The sequence below is a fragment of the Thalassophryne amazonica genome, chromosome 4 (assembly GCF_902500255.1).
Source record: "Thalassophryne amazonica chromosome 4, fThaAma1.1, whole genome shotgun sequence".
In the NCBI taxonomy this organism is placed as follows: Eukaryota; Metazoa; Chordata; class Actinopteri; order Batrachoidiformes; family Batrachoididae; genus Thalassophryne; species Thalassophryne amazonica.
In genome coordinates this window covers 126,327,128-126,345,895 of record NC_047106.1, presented here as the reverse complement: position 1 = coordinate 126,345,895, position 18,768 = coordinate 126,327,128, and the positions used below count along the sequence as shown (strand labels likewise).

General features: G+C 43.0%; 1 protein-coding gene across 3 annotated transcripts in view; it reads left to right on the top strand.

The window, feature by feature from the left end:
* eml2 (EMAP like 2) overlaps positions 1-18,768 on the top strand; it is a 185,271-nt gene that overhangs the window by 132,651 nt on the left and 33,852 nt on the right. For all 3 annotated transcript variants that reach the window (XM_034168500.1, XM_034168499.1, XM_034168501.1), the window contains 4 exons: positions 2,138-2,166; positions 13,767-13,896; positions 15,246-15,395; positions 18,563-18,632. In XM_034168500.1, the coding sequence (XP_034024391.1) occupies positions 2,138-2,166; positions 13,767-13,896; positions 15,246-15,395; positions 18,563-18,632 (379 nt within the window). The remainder of the gene's footprint in view (positions 1-2,137; positions 2,167-13,766; positions 13,897-15,245; positions 15,396-18,562; positions 18,633-18,768) is intronic.

Here is an 18,768-nt window from a genome sequence, read left to right as displayed (position 1 = left end):
GTCCAGAGCTAATCTCCCCGAGGTGGGAGTGCCCTATACAAGGTTTGAGTGACATAAACATCTCAAACCTGAGTGTCCAACGTTATAGCGCCATCTCCTGGTGTCCTCTCTCCAATTCCAAAGTTTGAGGGGGCCGCCGAATTTATATGTTTAGCTATCTGAGGAAAATAGCTTCTTATTAATCTCGTTCCTCGTCGTTTCTTTGGAACTCCTTCAGCTTGTCCTTTGCTCTTCGCGCTGCTGCTGACGCATCTTCTTTTGACTTCTGCCCTACATACTGCCACCCCTGGAGTTTTTGAAGCCAGAATTGCGCGTCGTCTTCTTTATTTGCAGCGGGAACCTCCACCTCAAACCCGCATCTCCTCAGCTCGAGCCCGGCTTCTCGCGCTGTACTGTATGATCGCACACCGTCGTCCCAGTGGATACGTATGCTTGTATACGGAGTTTGAAAGCGTATTCCCCGCTCCTTCAACGCCTTCTTTACCTGCTGGTATTCCTTGCGCTTTTGAACCGTCTCCAATGCATAATCGTGATCAAAAAAGACACTTGTGCCGTTAGACTGGATTCTCTTTTTCCATGCTTCTTTGAGGATCATTTCTTTAGTGGTGAATTCCTGGAAATTAACTATAATGGTTCTTGGGAAAGCACTGGGACGCTTTGCTGGGATGCGGTGCGCACGCTGTATTTTTAAATCCAGGTCTGTCGATAACTGTAACTCTCGTTTTAGAAAATCTGAGATAAATTGTACCATTGATTTCGGGCGTTCCCGCTCGTCTACTCCAAAGATCCTGATGTTGTTTCTGCGGGATCTCAACTCCAATTCAGTTAGTTTGTCTTGACGCCGCCTTTGTCGCTTCAAACTCTCGGTCATAGCTTGGGTCAGATCTAGTGTTGCGTCCTCCACACATCCCACTCGGGTCTCCGCTTCCTCCACTCTTTCTGACAGACCTCTCACATCCTCAGTCATTGAATCGAGTTTGCCGCTCAATTCTTGCTGTAAGATGTTGATATCTTTTCTCACTCTTTCGTTATCCTGTTTCAGCTCAGTTTTGAGTGACTCAATGGCACTAAGTAGGTCGTTCGCAGTTGTATTAATTATCGGTGAGCTAGCGCTATTAGCTTGTTCTGCTGCGCTGCTAGTTTTCGACGACGAGGCGTGTCTATCCCGTGATTTGGACATTTTCAGGTCTTCTTTGCCTCTCTTCTCTTTTTAACCCACCTTCTGCGAGTTTAACAATCTGATTTAATTCTCTAATTCCGAGTTTATGGTGGTGAAATACTATAAAAGCAGGAGAGCGAACACCAAACACGTCCTGTCCCTACGCCATGACACCGGAAGTCCCGTACAGTTCATTTTAGTATTGGAGAATTTGTTTTTGTAGTTGGTGCAGTTGATGGTGAAGCACTGGCTGCCTTTTTTTTCCTCTAATTTCACTTCTGTTTAACTGGCTCAAGGTGCTCTCTCCACCCTTAGTAATGGCCGCTGTGCGGCACGCTGCTAGTCACGTGACGTCCATTCCAGTCTCTATTTCCATGGGTGCTTACATATGCGGATCATCCTTAAAGTCAAATAACTTTGTTCTGATTTTCAAAATATCTGATAATCCAGATGATAGCATTGTACATTATCCTGTCACAAACAAACAACGGTTCTTGTATATTGCATATATTTTTCCCCCCATAAGGCAGTTGTCAACCGTTCAGACTCTTTATCAAAATTTCTAAATTTAAAGTTAAAATTCTAAGGGTCTTAGCCAATTGTGCAAATCTCTGCTAATTTTCTGTTTTTCAGAGTATATAGAATGGATTGTTTGATTCAGATGCTGGCATACGTAGACCTCTGAATTTACCAGTTCTATATTTTATTGTTGTCCTTTTGGCTGCTTTTTTTTTTCTTTTTCGGTGTTGCCACAGCGGATACAGCCAGATCTGTTTTATGCCTGATGCAACTCCAGTGTTACCTGGAGAAACACACACAGCCGCTGGTGTTTCAAAGAGGTCTCCCATCCAAGTACTAACCAGGCCCTGCACTTCTTAGCTTCTGAGATCTGATGGGATCAGTGTTACACAGAGCAGAAGGGTGTAAATTGAACTTTTTTCTGTTTTTTTTCTCTCTCTCTCGCTCTCTCTCTTTCAGTAAATCGAAAGAATGTACCTTCAATTCAGGTAAGACACCAGGCATATTTTGGAGAATTACAGTGCACCTGGAAAGCATTCACAGTGGTTCACTTTTCCCCACATTTTTTTTTTTTTTGTTACAGCCTTATTCAAAAATGGATGAAATTCATTTTTTCCCTCAAAATTCTACACGCAATAACCCATAATGACAGTGTGGGGAAAAAAAAAAAGTTTTTTTTTTTTAATAGATTTTTGCAATTTTATTAAATAAAAAAAAACTAAGAAATCACATAAGTAATCACAGCCTTTGCTATGAAGCTCAAAATTGAGCTCAGGTGCATCCTGTTTCCACTGATCATCCTTGAGATGTTTCTACAGCTTGATTAGAGTCCACTTGGGGTAAAATCAGTTAATTGGACATGATTTGGAAAGGCACACAGCTATCAACATTATAAGGGCCCACAGTTGACAGTGCATGTCAGAGCACAAACCAAGCATGAAGTCAAAGGAATTGTCTGTAGACCTCTGAGAAAGGATTGTCTTGAGGCACAAATATGGGAAAGGGTACAGAAACATTTCTGTTGCTTTGAAGGTCCCAATGAGCACAGTGGCCTCCATCATCCATAAATGGAAGATGTTCAGATCCACCAGGACTCTTCCTACAGCTGGCTGCTCTGGTGTGATGAGACAAAGATTGAACTCTTTGGTGTGAATGCCAGGTGTCATGATTGGAGGAAACCAGGCACCATCCCTATAGTGAAGCATGGTGGTTGCAGCATCACACTGTGGGGATGTCTTTCAGCGGCAGGAACTGCGAGTCTAGTCAAGACTGAGGGAAAGATGAATGCAGCAATGTACGGAAACATCCTGGAAGACAACCTGCTCCAGAGCGCTCTTGACCTCAGACTGGGATGAGTGTTCATCTTTCAGCAGGACAATGACCCTAAGCACACAGCCAAGATATCAAAGGAGTGGCTTCGGGACAATTCTGTGAATGTCCTTGAGTGGCCCAGCCAAGCCCAGACCTGAATCTGATTGAACATCTCTGGAGAGATCTAAAAATGACTGCACTCCCCATCCAACCTGATTGCGCTTGAGAGGTGCTGCAAAGAGGAATGGACAAAACTGCCCAAAGATAGGTGCACCAAGCTTGTGGCATCATATTCAAGAAGACTTGAAGCTGTAATTGTGCCAAAGATACATCAACAACACCAGTCGATTACAGTGACCTTAGGGTCTATCTCAAGGTCACAGCGAGATATTCAAGATATTGTTATTGCCACCCTTGTTAGCAAGATATTTCAAGAACCAATTGACCAGTTTCCTTCATATTTCGCATAAGGGTGTACTTGTATGATCTCCGACACTTTGTTTGATGGATTTGTGGGGACTGGAGGGATATGTCAACTCCTGATTACTCTTGCTAACAAAAATAAAATGCCTATGTAAGAAAATAAACCAGAGAGAGCAAAATAAGGCTAGATTGCATAAAGCAGTAGTACAATAAATGATGCTGCAATAACTGAATCCTGGTCAATCAGTTCTCCACTTGCAGAACTGTTTCTGTAAACCTAGGATCTTTCAGGTGGGGGAAATCCCTAAAGGCTCTTCCAAAGATTCCCATAAAGGGATGAGGAAAGCAACTATGGAGGTGTCAAAAATAGCCTTACAAATTGTTTAACTGTTTTGATGGCTAGAAACGGTAAAATCTGAGCCAGTACAATAGGGTCCTCCCACCCTGGCAATCACGGTGTACTTGGACCCTAACAGGGAGTTGTTGCGTAACATATATGAACTTTGCAGGAGAACTCCTGAGTAGCTGTTTTGAGGACACTAAAGGAGGAAGTAAATCAGTCACCGTGTGGTGTAAAACTTCTCCTGATACAGTTTGAGCAGTGAAAATAATGGTCATTTGTTGAAATCACATTGCTGAGGGGACAGCTGCTTTCAGGGGAGGAGTTCCTTCTCACACAGGAATGCACAGAGGCTCATGGGAAGACTGTAAGTAATGGTAAATAATTGGGATTTTTTTTTTTTTATTATTTCCAAATGTTTAATGTTAGTTCCTGTGGCGATCTTGTTAAAGTTGCTGTGTAGTGATTGTGGTGAAAAATGCACCGTTGTAATTTGGCAGCATGAGTGGAAATTGTATTTTGCAGAAGGACATTTCCCAGTTCTTGGCAAATGTCTGCATTTTCTGGATTATAAGTTTTATTTATTTATTAATTAACAGGCTCAAGAGATTCTACGAGTCCAGTACGACTTATACAGATGACAAAATTATTAGCGCCCTCCTCCAAATGAAATTTAACATTTTCTTCAATTTTCCAGAGTGATTTTGTAACAGAGCAAGGAATTTTCAACAAATCATTTCTAAAAAGCCTGCTTTTACTTTTGGATGCTTACATTGTTTTACTTTGCACACAGAAACAAAATTATTTTACAAAAACTACTAGGGTCAAAATTATTAGCCCCCTTAAGAACTGACCTTTTTGTTGAACCAGTGCACAAACCACTGTTGTGCAATAATATGCTTTCTTTGAAATTCTCAAAGCTTTTGAAATAAAGTTAAAACGGGTTTATCTTCCAATGTACACACAGTATTTAAAAACTTCAATAAGGGTTTGAGCTGTCACTGGAGAAAGCATAAAAAAAAACCAGTTCAGACTTGAGAAAAAGAATTATTCATGTTCACAAAGCAGGAGGATATACAATGTTATCACAGTTTAGGGGAGGGGATGCTCTAGTAGTCAAGTCATTGGGCTTGAGACCAGAAGATCCTTGGTTCAAATCCCAGCCTGACTGGAAAATCACTAAAACCTTGGTCCCACCGAATAATGAAGGCTGAAGAAGGAGCCACGCATGGGTGTGGGGTGATTATTCGAAGAATGACCCACGTTTTGATCTATCACGTATCCACTATGAAGGTGCCACTATGTGCCACTCTGTACCCCGCATGTGCCGCGTAGCAGCCTCTAGTGAGCCACGACCGACCTGTCATTACAGCCTCGAATGGCTTGCATCAGCCACACTAAGCCACGTATTGCCATGATAACGCCGTGTTGGCGCACGTTTAGGCATGAGTTTGGTCCAGCCCTCCCACACCTGGTCCATTCAAAGTATGGGTTTTCAATTCACAGCAGCATTTAAAGATGTCCCTTCTTTTTTTAACGCACTCCAAAAATAGACACTCCAGCACAGTTCTGCAGTTGTGCGCTGTGCGCCAGGCTGCTAGACCCGAACCACGGGTTCCTGGAGAGCCGCCTCTGTGCTCCTCGCTGGCTCCATGGCTCTTTTCTTCTGTGCTTTAAACAAACAAAACTTTGTTTGTCCGTTTTTCTGCAAAATCGCTCTTTTGCGTGCGTGCTGCTGTTGTCCTTTCATGGACAGCCACCTCTGTGTTCTTTCTAAGTGGCTTCCTTTCCATCGGTGGCTTGCTGGCTTTATTCTTTCCCTGGCTTTAAACACAATCATTTTTACAACGTGATTCCACTTTTGACTTTGAGGTCGTCCGTTTATTTCTGCTCCACTGGAGTTATCTTCCATGGCTTTAAACACACCTCCACTTTCACGCAGTCACCCAAATTTTAACTTTGTGTTCATCCAATATTGACTGAAATATCACTCTTTTGTGAGCTGGCGTTCTGCCTAAATGCTTGTTTGAAGCGTGATGATGAGTCACTGCCTCAGTGCGCACACACAGCGGAGCTCATGTGATCCATTACTTCCAGAAGTGATTAAAGGTGTTTTCAGCATCCAAGGTTTGACAGAAAATGATTAATCCGCTACAAAATAATTATTTTATAGAGTCCAGCGCACAGAGCAGGTGGAATTGTGTGCACAAGAGGAGAGCCACTCCAAAAATAACCTCTCAGGTCCTGCCTCAGTGCGCGCACACAGCGGAGGTCATGTGATCCATTAACAAGATATTAAATCAACATACTTTTACATACAACAGACATCAACATACAGATATACTTTTACAGCTAGGAACTGTTTTATCAAGCTATAAAAAACATTAAAAATAATTACTTTAAGCTGTTCAAAATACATTCCACATGGAGCAGGAAGGAGAGGGGAAAAAGTGTCCAGATGAAACAGTCCTCTGATTCTAGAAGTGATTAGAGGTGTTTTCAGCATCCAAGGTTTGGCAGAAAATGATTAATCCACTACAAAATAATTATTTCATATAGTCCAGTGCACAGAGCAGGTGGAATTGTGTGCGCAAGAGGAGATCTGTTCCAAAAATAGCCTGTCAGGTCCTGCGAAGGTGCCAGGCGCACGGATAATGGACTTTTTGCAGACTCGTTAAGCACCACACAAATGCCTCTAAGCCGTCGCAGTAACTCGAACACAAACTGCGCCACGCTGTTGTTGCTAAATTTTGAACATCTTGAAATTAGCGCCACGCTCAGAGAGGAGCCTCGTTAACTGAAGATAATGCCTCTAAGAGCCACTATACTGCCACGATAGCTCATGAAACAAAAAAAAAAACAGGGTGCGTGGCTCCTTCTTCATCCTTCATTATTCGGTGGGACCGCGGTTTAAGGGCCCTCGGGCAATGTCTTTAATCCCCTATATTGCTCCTGGTGTGTAGTGAGCGTTTCCAGGTGTCAAGAAGCATCATCACAAAATTCAAAGAGCCACACACAGAACAGCCTGGCAGAGGTAGGAAATGAAAGATTTCAAAGACTTTGGAAAGAAAACTAGCTATAGATGTCTAAAGACCCCAAAACAACTCTCAAGACACAAGCGAATGACTTGGTGAAGTCCGGAATTGTATTCTCAAAGAAGACGATCACTAGAGCCCTGAACAGGCGATTTTGCCGACCAAGAAAAACTCCACTGCTGCAGACAAGACAACTTCAAGCCAGGCTGACGTATGCTCTGATTATGCAGATTGGAAGTATGTCCTTTGGTCAGATGAGACAAAACTAGAGCTCTTTGGTCAGAAAGATGTTGCTTATGTTTGGAGAATAAAGAGACAGACGTATAACCCAAAGAACACCGTCACCACAGCACAATATGGTGGTGGGAGTATTATGCTTTGGGGATGCTTCAGTGCTGTTGGAACTGGGAATCGTATCAAGGTGGAAGGAATCTTGATAAAAGGATATTCGAAGATTTTGAAAGAAAACCTCAAGCACTTGGCAGCAAAACTGAGTCTGGGACATTCCATATGAAAAGACCAAGGCTTCCAGTTTCGTGGTCTCAGAATTGCTCTGTTTTTTTTTTTTTTATATTTTGTGGTATGAGGTGTAAGATGAAGATTGCACTTCGTTCCAGTTAAATATCTCCACCCATTCCGATTTTATAGGCTGTTGAAAAAGGGGGCATGGCAACGTTAACCTTTTGTTATTGGTTTGTAAGCATTTTTAAGAGGATCTAACTCAAACTAAATAAGATATCAATTTGATTTTTTCAGAATGTATCAAGTCTGTCTTGTACTCTCAGAAAAAAATGATTTTTACAAACATTAACCCTCCACTGGCCACACAGGATCAGGGTGAAAATTGAAATTTGAACCATACTGAAGCAAAATCAGCCGAATATAGGCTCAATTTTCTCACATACCATTGAAGATAGTGCTTTTGCTTTTAGTTTTCTGGAAAGCACATGCCAGGGGCTTCCAAAGGAAGTGAACGCCAGACTGATGCTGTTATTTATTTCAGAGCAGTGTTAACCCTTTTCAGCCTTGGTTGCCGGGCAGGGCACTTTTGGACCCTCTTTTTCACCATGTGGGTATCTTCTGATTTTCAAAAACTTTGTATCATCTAAAAGCCCTTGATATGTGCTGCTAGAAAAATTACACACTGATATAAAACGAACACCCCTACACATAAAATTAAAGTCCTCTTTTCAGGGTATATCACACTTTTTGCATATATTCTAATGTATAGTAATATGTACACAATACACAGGTTTGCAAAACTGTTAAACCATACCCATGCCTCCCTCGGAATGTCCTTTTCAGGCACTTTCCCATATTTGATAGTCTGTGACGGTGTTGAAAATGTTGCTTCATTTTTAAATGGCAAAGGCCGTGTGTATGCAGGGACTATGACATCTTCTTGGATGAGCTAAAGATGAAAGTGGATGCTGCATCAACAAGAGTAAAGATACAACTGCTTACATGTGTCCCTGTTTCCTGGAGTAGGAAACAGATTGTGAGCAGGTTTGGTGTTACAAACTATGTTGCAAGAAATGCTGTAAAAATGCGGAAACAGAATGGAATTCTTCCTGACTTACTCAATAAAACTGGCAGTCGGCAAATAGCTTTAGAAACAATTAACAAGGTCTTGGCTTTCTATGAAAATGACCAGTTTACTAGAATGCTACCAGGGGCAAAAGATTTTGTAAATGTGAAAGATTTGAATGGGGAGAAGCAGCAGGTGCAGAAAAGACTTATTGTGTTGAACTTAAATGAATTGTACATTTAATAAAAAAAAAAAAAAGCAGTACCCTAATGTTAGCAAGCTTGCCAGGTGATAAAATTGATTATCATGAGTTGATGTCAAAGATGGTCTGTTCAGTGCAGTCAAAAACTTGCATGCTTCACCGATGTGAGCTATGTCCGGGAAATGAGGCACTTGTCTCTTTTCTAGAGGAACGGTTGGCTGTGGCAGGGCTTGAGAAAATTAGATTCAAGCAGTGGGTTACCGTTGACAGAACAACTATTGTAGAGCATGTTCTTGATTGTCAAGCCTACACTGAGAAGTTGGCTTCCATGGTTGATAAACTAACCACCCATCACTTTATTGCTAAGAATCAGGGGGCTTTTCTGGAAAAGCTAAAAACTACCGTGGGGGAAGATGAATGCATCATTCTGCTTGACTTTGCTGAGAATTACTCATTTGTAGTACAGGATGCAGCACAGGGTTACCACTGGGATAATTCCCAAGCAACCCTGCATCCCTTTACTGTGTACTACAAGATGAATGATTCCCTGCATTGTTGAAGCATATGTGTAATCAGCAATCACTTGCAACACGACACAATTGCAGTTAATTATTTCCTCACTCAGGTTGTGCCCCTGATCAAAACAGGTATCCCGACAACTTTAAGCAGTGCATATTGCTTCAGCGATGGGGCAGCCTCCCAATATAAAAATTTCAAGAACTTTTGCAACCTTCTCCAACACAAGGAAGACTTTGACATGGAAGCAGAATGGCATTTTTTTGCCACTTCTCATGGAAGGAGTCCTTGCGATGGAATAGGGGGCACAATCAAGCGGGAGGCAGCAGGCACAGTATGAAAGCAATTGCTTCGGGTCATATTCTTACTCCCCATGACTTATTTGAGTGGGCTCACGTAAATATCAAGGGGGTTGAGACAATTTTTGTTGAGCGTGAGGATGTTCAGAAGCACTCAAAGCAGTAGCTGAAGAGATTTGAGGGGGCTAAGAAAGTTCTGAGTACCAGGGATAACCACTGTTTCAGTGTAACTAGGAATGGTACCATTCTCGTCAAACGTTTGTCGGGTGAAGAGGAGGTCGGATTTGAGTGCGGTACCCCTATACCTGAGCCTCTAAAACTGGCAGACTGTATCCCTGGTCATTATGTGGCCTGCTTGTATGATGGCCATTGGTGGTTGGCAAATATCATTGAGCAATCTCAAGAGAATGACGATGTCAAAGTTTCATTTTTGCACCCAAATGGACCAGCCTCAAATTTCCACTGGCCTCGTATGGTGGACGAATACTGGGTACCTTTCACTCACATTCTCTTGATGGATGCTCCAGACACCACTGGACTTAGAAAGAACTATGTTTTATCTAGTCAAGAAGCTTCCAGAGTGCAGGCATGGTTTGACAGCCTGAAGTTGGCAACAGAGTAGAAGTCAATATTTACAGAGTAGCCTGGCAAAATTGTGGGCTTTTTTTTGTCCAGAACCAGAGGTACAAGGGTTGATTGTGAATAACAGAATGCATTAGGATGTTAACATAATTAGTTAGTTCAAGGTTTACATATTTTATATTTTAAAAAAAAATGAAAAAGAGCTGTTGTACATGTATTATTTATGCATTTTAGGTAACTATGCACCATAACTCCTATGTATTGTGTACATTTATAAACATACGACTGTACATTAAAAAATATGCAAAAAGTGGGATATACCCTGAAAAGAGGGCTTTAATTCTATGTGTAGGGGTGTTTGTTTTATATCAGTGGGTAATTTTTCTAGCAGCACATACCAAGAGCTTTTAGATGATACAAAGTTTTTGAAAATCAGAAGATACCCACATGGTGAAAAAAGGGGTCCAAAAGTGCCCTACCCGGCAACCAAGGCTGAAAAGGGTTAACATTGCTCTGAAATAAATGACAGCATCAGTCTGGAGTTCACTTCCTTTGCAAGCCCCTGGCATGTGCTTTCCAGAAAACTAAAAGCAAAGCACTGTCTTCAGTGGTATGTGAGAAAATTGAGCCTATATTCGGCTGATTTTGCTTCAGTACCGTTCAAATTTCAATCTTCACCCTGATCCTGTGTGGCCAGTGGAGGGTTAATGCTTGTAAAAATCATTTTTTTTTCTGAGAGTTTTTTCTGAGGGGGCCATGGGGGTCGGGTGCAGAGAGGATTGGGTGGCGGTCGAGGGCAGGTGGCCCTGCGGCCCAGTCCATGCCCACAGCCCCTGGCTGTTGGGACGTGGGAGGGGCTGGACGCTTCATTTTTCTGGCATCGCCCACGGGGAGAGGCGGAGAGCTGGGGTCGCATTGCTTATTGCTCCCCAGCTCAGTCGCCAAGTGTTGGAGTTCACTCCGGTGAACGAGAGGGTTGCGTCCCTACGCCTTTGGGTCGGGGACAGGTCTCTCACCGTTGTCTCGGCCTACGGGCCGAGCAGCAGTGCAGAGTACCCGACCTTCCTGGAGTCCCTGGGAGGGGTACTAGATAGCGCTCCGACTGGGGACTCCATTGTTCTCCTCGGGGATTTCAACGCCCACGTAGGTGGCGACAGTGAGACCTGGGGGGGGGGGATCACCCTGAGCCGGAGGTCGATGATCGACTTTGTAGTCGTATCATCTGACCTTCGGCCACGTGTCTCGGACACTCGAGTGAAGAGAGGGGCAGAGCTGTCGACTGATCACCACCTGGTGGTGAGTTGGATCCGCTGGGAGGGTAGGAAGCCGGTCAGACCTGGCAGGCCCAAACGTATCGTGAGGGTCTGGTGGGAAGGACTGGCGGAACCCTCTGTCAGCGAGGTCTTCAACTCCCACCTCCGGGAGAGCTTCTCCCAGATCCCGGGGGAGGTTGGAGACATGGAGTCCGAGTGGACCATGTTCTCCACCTCCATTGTCGATGCGGCTGCTCGTAGCTGTGGTCGCAAGGTCTCTGGGGCCTTTCGCGGCGGCAGTCCCTGAACCCGGTGGTGGACACTGGAAGTAAGGGATGCCGTCAAGCTGAAGAAGGAGTCCAACTTATCTATGTTGGTAGGTGGGACCCCAGAGGCAGCTGACAGGTACTGGCAGGCCGACGCCTCAGGAGGCGGAAGCAGCTCTCCACCAGCACTGTTTACGGTGCGGGTGGGAAGCCGTTGACCCTGACTGGGGATGTTGTCGGGCGGTGGAAGGAGTACTTCGAGGATCTCCTCAATCCCATCGTCACGTCTTCCGAAGAGGAAGCAGAGACTGGGGACTCAGAGGCGGACTCATCCATTACCCAGGCCGAAGTCACCGAGGTGGTTAGAAAGCTCCTTGGTGGCAAGGCTCCTGGGGTGGATGAAATCCATCCTGAGTACCTTAAGTCTCTGGATGTTGTGGGGCTGTCTTGGCTGACACGCCTCTGCAACATCGCGTGGCGATCGGGGACAGTGCCTCTGGATTGGCAGACCGGGGTGGTGGTCCCTCTGTTTAAGAAGAGGGACCGGAGGGTGTGTTCCAACTATAGGGGGATCACACTCCTCAGCCTCTCCGGTAGGGTCTATTCCAGAGTACTGGAGAGGAGAATCGACCGATGGTTGAACCTCGGATTCAGGAGGAGCAGTGTGGTTTTCGTCCTGGTCGCGGCACACTGGACCAGCTCTACACGCTCCATCGGGTGCTCGAGGGTTCATGGGAGTTCGCCCAACCTGTCCACATGTGTTTTGTGGATCTGGAGAAGGCGTTCGACCATGTCCCTCGGGGCACCCTGTGGGGAGTGCTCCGGGAGTACAGGGTCCGGGGTCCTTTGTTAAGGGCTATCCGGTCCCTGTACGACCGCAGCAGGAGCTTGGTTCGCATTGCCGGTAGTAAGTCAAACCTGTTTCCACTGCACGTTGGCCTCCGCCAGGGCTGCCCTTTGTCACCGGTTCTGTTCATTATTTTTATGGACAGAATTTCTAGGCACAGCCAGGGTGTAGAGGGGGTCTGGTTTGGGAACCACAGAATCTCGTCTCTGCTGTTTGCGGACGATGTGGTTCTGTTGGCTTCGACAAATCAGGACCTTCAGCGTGCACTGGGGTGGTTTGCAGCCGAGTGTGAAGCGTCCGGGATGAAAATCAGCACCTCCAAATCCGAGGCCATGGTTCTCGACCGGAAAAAGGTGCTTTGCCCTCTTCAGGTCGGTGGAGTGTCCTTGCCTCAAGTGGAGGAGTTTAAGTATCTCGGGGTCTTGTTCACGAGTGACGGACGGATGGAGCGTGAGATCGATAGACGGATCGGTGCAGCATCTGCAGTGATGCGGTCGCTGTATCGGACCGTCGTGGTGAAGAGAAAGCTGAGTAGGGGGGCAAAGCTCTCGATTTACCGATCGATCTACGTTCCGATCAGTTTCCTCCGCAGGGTGGCTGGGCGCTCCCTTAGAGATAGGGTGAGGAGCTTGGTCACTCGGGAGGAGCTCGGAGTCGAGCCGCTGCTCCTCCACGTCGAAAGGAGTCAGTTGAGGTGGCTCGGGCATCTTTTCCAGATGCCCCCTGGACGCCTCGCTGAGAGGTGTTCCGGGCACGTCCCACTGGGAGGAGGCCCCGGGGAAGACCCAGGACACGCTGGAGGGACTACATCTCTCAGCTGGCTTGGGAACGCCTTGGGGTTCCCCCAGAGGAGCTGGGGGAGGTGTGTGTGGATCGGGAGGTCTGGGCGGCTTTGCTTGAGCTGCTGCCCCGCGTCCCAACTCCGGATAAAGCGGAAGAAAATGGATGGATGGATTGTTATTATTATTTTAAGTTTTTTTTTTTTAAATACTGTGTTGAAAATTCTTTGCTTTGTTAAAAAAGCAGTTGGATAAAATTTGAAATGTTAAATTTCATAGGGGGCCTAATAATTTTGTTTTCATCTGTATAAATCATACTGGACTATAACTTGGAAGACCTCTTGAAATTCTGGAAAATACAGTGTGTCAGTGTGTATATACAGTATTGGTTCAGCTGTATGTACACGTATGGCCTCAGCTGCGTTTAAAGAGTAGAGTCTTCCTCCTGCTTCTTTAATTTAGCATGTCAAACCAATTTTTAACTACAGGAAATTGAGTTTATCTGTGTCTGTTACATCTGTATTTGGATCAAGAATCTGCAAGTGAAGTTGTCAACACTTTCAGGTTAATTAGTGGTCTTTTTTTCTAAAAAGTATCACTTTTTCCTCTTTTTCTTTTTTTTCTTCCCCTTTCTCCTCCCTATTAGCCTGACTTGAGTTTCATTATTCAGCTTGCTTCATTCAAACTTCTGCTTCTCTCCTGAACAGAGGATGGGTATGTGAGGATGTTCCTCCGTGGTCGCCCAATCACCATGCACATCCCTGATGCACAGAGGGAGAGCTACAGTCTTGACCACAAGGTGCCGATGCCTGACCACAAACTCAAACTGCAGTGGGTGTATCCTTAGACTGCCAGAGGGAAAATGTTATAAATGAAAGCTGTGGGTTGTTTTTTTTTCTCTCATTCACAGTTGAATGGCTGAATTAACAAATGACGGAGTGAGCGACTTCTTTATCTAGTTGCAGATCTTTGTTCAGCATCTCTAACAATGACTGTCTGGATGTCAGAGGAGAAAATAACATTTATCTAATAAAGATGTATCATTGAGTTAATCTTCATGCTTATGTATGAGTATGGCTGGGAGATGTTGCTAAATGTATCACAATATGTTTTCTATGTTGATTATTAGAATATTCAGTTAATATCATTTATTATGAAGTGTAGACTGTGTATTTATTTATTACAGCAGAATTCCAAATAAGTCAGAAGTTTCATTAAAAATTATTTCAGAATAAATGACTCTATTTTCACTGCAGATGGGGTCTGTAACAAACCTTTTTCCTCCTGCATACTTCTCAAGAAACATTCCTTCTCTTGATGTTGACACTGGCATGTGAAAAAAATAGATATTGTTACCGGTGTAGTCCTTGTGAGATCTGAGCAACATTTCCAGTTAGATTGTTGATATGGCATTGCTACCACTACTTTAAACAGCTGCAATTGTTGTTAATCTATATTATAATAAGCCAAGTGGCCTCTGTGTGCATGCATGCAGCTTGGTTCACAGTGAAACCAGAGAGTGCTGGCATTTGCCTTTTGGTATGCTCATGTACAGTGCCTTGCAAAAGTATTTGGCTCCTTGTTATTTCACACATTTTAATTTATGCCATTTCAAATACAAAAAGTAAATCATCATCCTCAAACTCAAAGCAAATCTCTACAACTTGATATTAATTAAAATATAAAAGCCAAGCTGATGGGTTGCATAAGTAATGGACCCTTTTGGTATTATACCTGTATATAATCAGTTTTATTGCCAGCCTTCTTCAGCCAATTCAGGGAATGGCTACATGAACATTACCAAGTCACTGAATATGTCTTTGACATTATTTACATCAGTTATGAAGAAATACAAACAGTATGGGACTCTATGGTAAATCTGTGTGGAGTAGACAGTTCTCAAAAACTGAGTGACTGTGCAAGAAGGCATAAGAGTGAGGAAAGCCACCAAGACAACTCAGGATAGGTTCTAGGCTTCTGTGGCTGTGATTTGTGCACAGTGCATGTTTTGATTTTGTATCCCCAGTTATACAGCTTCATGATAAAATGGTATAGAGGAGACTTTTCTTTCACCAAAACATCAAATCTAGGTTTGCATCTCAGATGTACCCACTGGTAAATTGTAGCTGATCTTTCAGGTCTTCTTTTGAAGACAATATTCAGTTTTATCCCTGACATGAGACTAGGTATGGCTACCGTGGTCGTGACTGCCGTTCCAACCTCTACCTGCTGCCGACTGGAGAGATTGTCTATTTCAACGCTTCTGTGGTGGTGCTATACAACACAGAGGAGCAGCAGCAGAGACATTACCTTGGCCATGACGACGATGTGAAATGGTGAGAGCACATGTTCACTGTAATCTGATTATTGTAATCCTGGAATGTAACGTTTATTTATTTTGACAGTGTGTCAGATGTGTTACATCAGTGTTTTAAGATGTTCAGACTATTTCATTCTCACTACACTCAGTGTTAGCATAAACAGGATAGTCTGGAAGGAGTGTCATTCAGTACATAGGTGAAAATGTTAATTTTCTGACTTCATCATTATACTTGGAGTTGTAATTGTTGAATAAATTTAGGATGCAAAGAGCACTTTAAAAAAATTACACTAATTAAGATGATTCAGTCAGTGCAGGATTTTTAGAGGGCCAACAATATGGTTTCTGTGGCTGGTAATGTGTTTAATCCTGAAATTAAAAACACACACACACAAAAGTCATGGCCTATAGTAAATTGGATGGCTCTAGTGAGCTGAAATTAAAAAAAAAAAAAAATCAATAAATGTTACATTTCAAGATGTACAATAACTAATCTGGAAGAAAAGGTCTCTGATTGCTGAGGTTTGGATTTGTTTTAATGTTGTGGTACCAGCTAGGGTACTTTTGTGAGCTGTGTTTGGACCATAGGCCATATTTTTGCTCAATTCTGTTAGGGAATATCTGGGAAACAGGATTACGGGGCTCATTAATAAAACATTGCATAGAATGAGTACTAAAAGTGTGCGCACGAGCAAAAGGCAAAAATGATGTACATACAAAAAGTGAGACTTTTAAAACTGTATGCACCCCTGCAACCAAAATCTTCTTTATAACTCACACACTGCTTTCAGTTGTGTGCACATTGATCTGCTTCATATCCTGCCCTCTACATGGCCACAATCAACCAAAAATGGCCATTCAAACATACAGTAGTGTTCAGAATAATAGTAGTGCTATGTGACTAAAAAGATTAATCCAGGTTTTGAGTATATTTCTTCTTATTACATGGGAAACAAGGTACCAGTAGATTCTCACAAATCCAGCAAGACCAAGCATTCATGATATGCACACTCTTAAGGCTATGAAATTGGGCTATCAGTAAAAAAAAAAGTAGAAAAGGGGGTGTTCACAATAATAGTAGCATCTGCTGTTGACGCTACAAACTCAAAACGATTATGTTCAAATTGCTTTTTTAGCAATCCTGTGAATCACTAAACTATTACTTAATTGTATAACCACAGTTTTTCATGATCTCTTCACATCTGTGAGGCATTAATTTTGTTGGTTTGGAACCAAGATTTTGCTCATTTACTAGTGTGCTTGGGGTCATTGTCTTGTTGAAACACCCATTTCAAGGGCATGTCCTCTTCAGCATAAGGCAACATGACCTCTTCAAGTATTTTGACATATTCAAATTGATCCATGATACCTGGTATGCGATATATAGGCCCAACACCATAGTAGGAGAAACATGCCCATATCATGATGCTTGCACCACCATGCTTCACTGTGAACTGTGGCTTGAATTCAGAGCTTGGGGGTCGTCTCACAAACTGTCTGCGGCCTTCGGACCCAAAAAGAACAATTTTACTCTCATCAGTCCACAAAATATTCCTCCATTTCTCTTTAGGCCAGTTGATGTGTTCTTTGGCAAATTGTAACCTCTTCAGCACGTCTTTTATTTAACAGAGGGACTTTGCGGGGGATTCTTGCAAATAAATTAGCTTCACACAGGCATCTTCTAACTGTCACAGCACTTACAGGTAACTCCAGACTCTTTGATCATCCTGGAGCTGATCAATGGTGAGCCTTTGCCATTCTGGTTATTCCTCTATCCATTTTGATGGTTGTTTTCCGTGTTCTTCCACGCTTCTCTGGTTTTTTTTTTTTTTTTTTTGTCCATTTTAAAGCATTGGAGATCACTGTAGATGAACAGCCTATTTTTTGCACCTGCGTATGTTTTCCCCTCTCCAATCAACTTTCTATTCAAACCACACTGTTCTTCTGAACAATGTCTTGAACGTCCCATTTTCCTCAGGCTTTCAAAGAGAAAAGCATGTTCAACAGGTGCTGGCTTCATCCTTACATAGGGGACACCTTTACTAATAGCCCAATTTCATAGCCTTAAGAGTGTGCATATTGTGAATGCTTGGTCTTGTTGGATTTGTGAGAATCTACTGAATCTACTGGTACCTTGTTTCCCATGTAACAATAAGAAATATACTCAAAACCTGGATTAATCTTTTTAGTCACATAGCACTACTATTATTCTGAACACTACTGTACATGTGAAGCCTGAAATGGAGAGAGAGCAGGGGAGAAAAATTCTGAAACAAAAATCAATATACTTGTGAGTGTGATCACGGCACTCCAATACTTAAAATAACGAGGAAAAAAAATGCAGCTAGTGACAATGCTATTTGCAGAGGTGCCCACAAGTACTTTTGCACCCCAACCATTTGCCATGACTGATTCCCCAGGTCCCATAAAGCAAGCTGGGAATCTATTCATGTCTGCAGCAAAATAATTTTCACCTCCCACACGTTTTAGTTTTTCTTCTTCTTGAAATGAAGGTATCCCTCCCTGTCTTACTTAGTTTTTGTATGTCATTTATTTTGAGGCCATTGGATTATGGTATGTTATTCCACTAAAACATGTTTTTCATAATGATACAAACTGAAATGCTCTCGGGGGTGTTATTGTTTCTTCTTTCACCAGTTTCTAGTGTCAGGATTGTGTTTCCATTTAAAAAAAAAAAAAAAAAAATACATTGCTGGCAAATACAAAATTATGTCCTCACCTTTTTTATGTTTGTTCTTAAATTAAAAGTAGCAAGTGTATCAGAAAATGCCTTAAGCGGTGAAGCAGCTGCCCAAAATTAATTTCTTTTGGTGGGCTGCAGCAAGTGGAAAGATGTTCAAGCATCCAGAAGGAGCTGAGAATAGAGCCTCTGTTCCTTTGTGTAGAAAGGAGACAATTGTTATTGTATGTGCCGTGGATGTCTCTCTCCCTTTTTGGAGGTTTTCCAGGCTAACTAACTCTGGGGCACACTCAAACCCAGAACACTGAAGTAATTTAGCATGTTCAGTTAATATCCCATCTGTCCTGGGGATATGTTCAGAAAGCCCAGATGTTGTGGCTAGGAAATGTCATTTCTACTTCAGACAACCTACTATGACTGTGAACTGTCCACAGATAAGTGGTGGAGAAAATTAAATAAATACTTTTTTATTTTGTCTATAGTCTGAGTGTCCATCCTGACATGGTTACCATAGCAACGGGACAAGTGGCGGGAAACTCCAAAGATGGGAAGGTACTATCATTCACACAGTACATCCTCTTAAGGACTTTGTGCTAAATGTTCTTACACAGTTTCACACCTTAATAAAAGTAGCTGAGCTCCTAAAATAGCATGATTGTATTTTAAAATCTGAGCAGATAGTTGATAA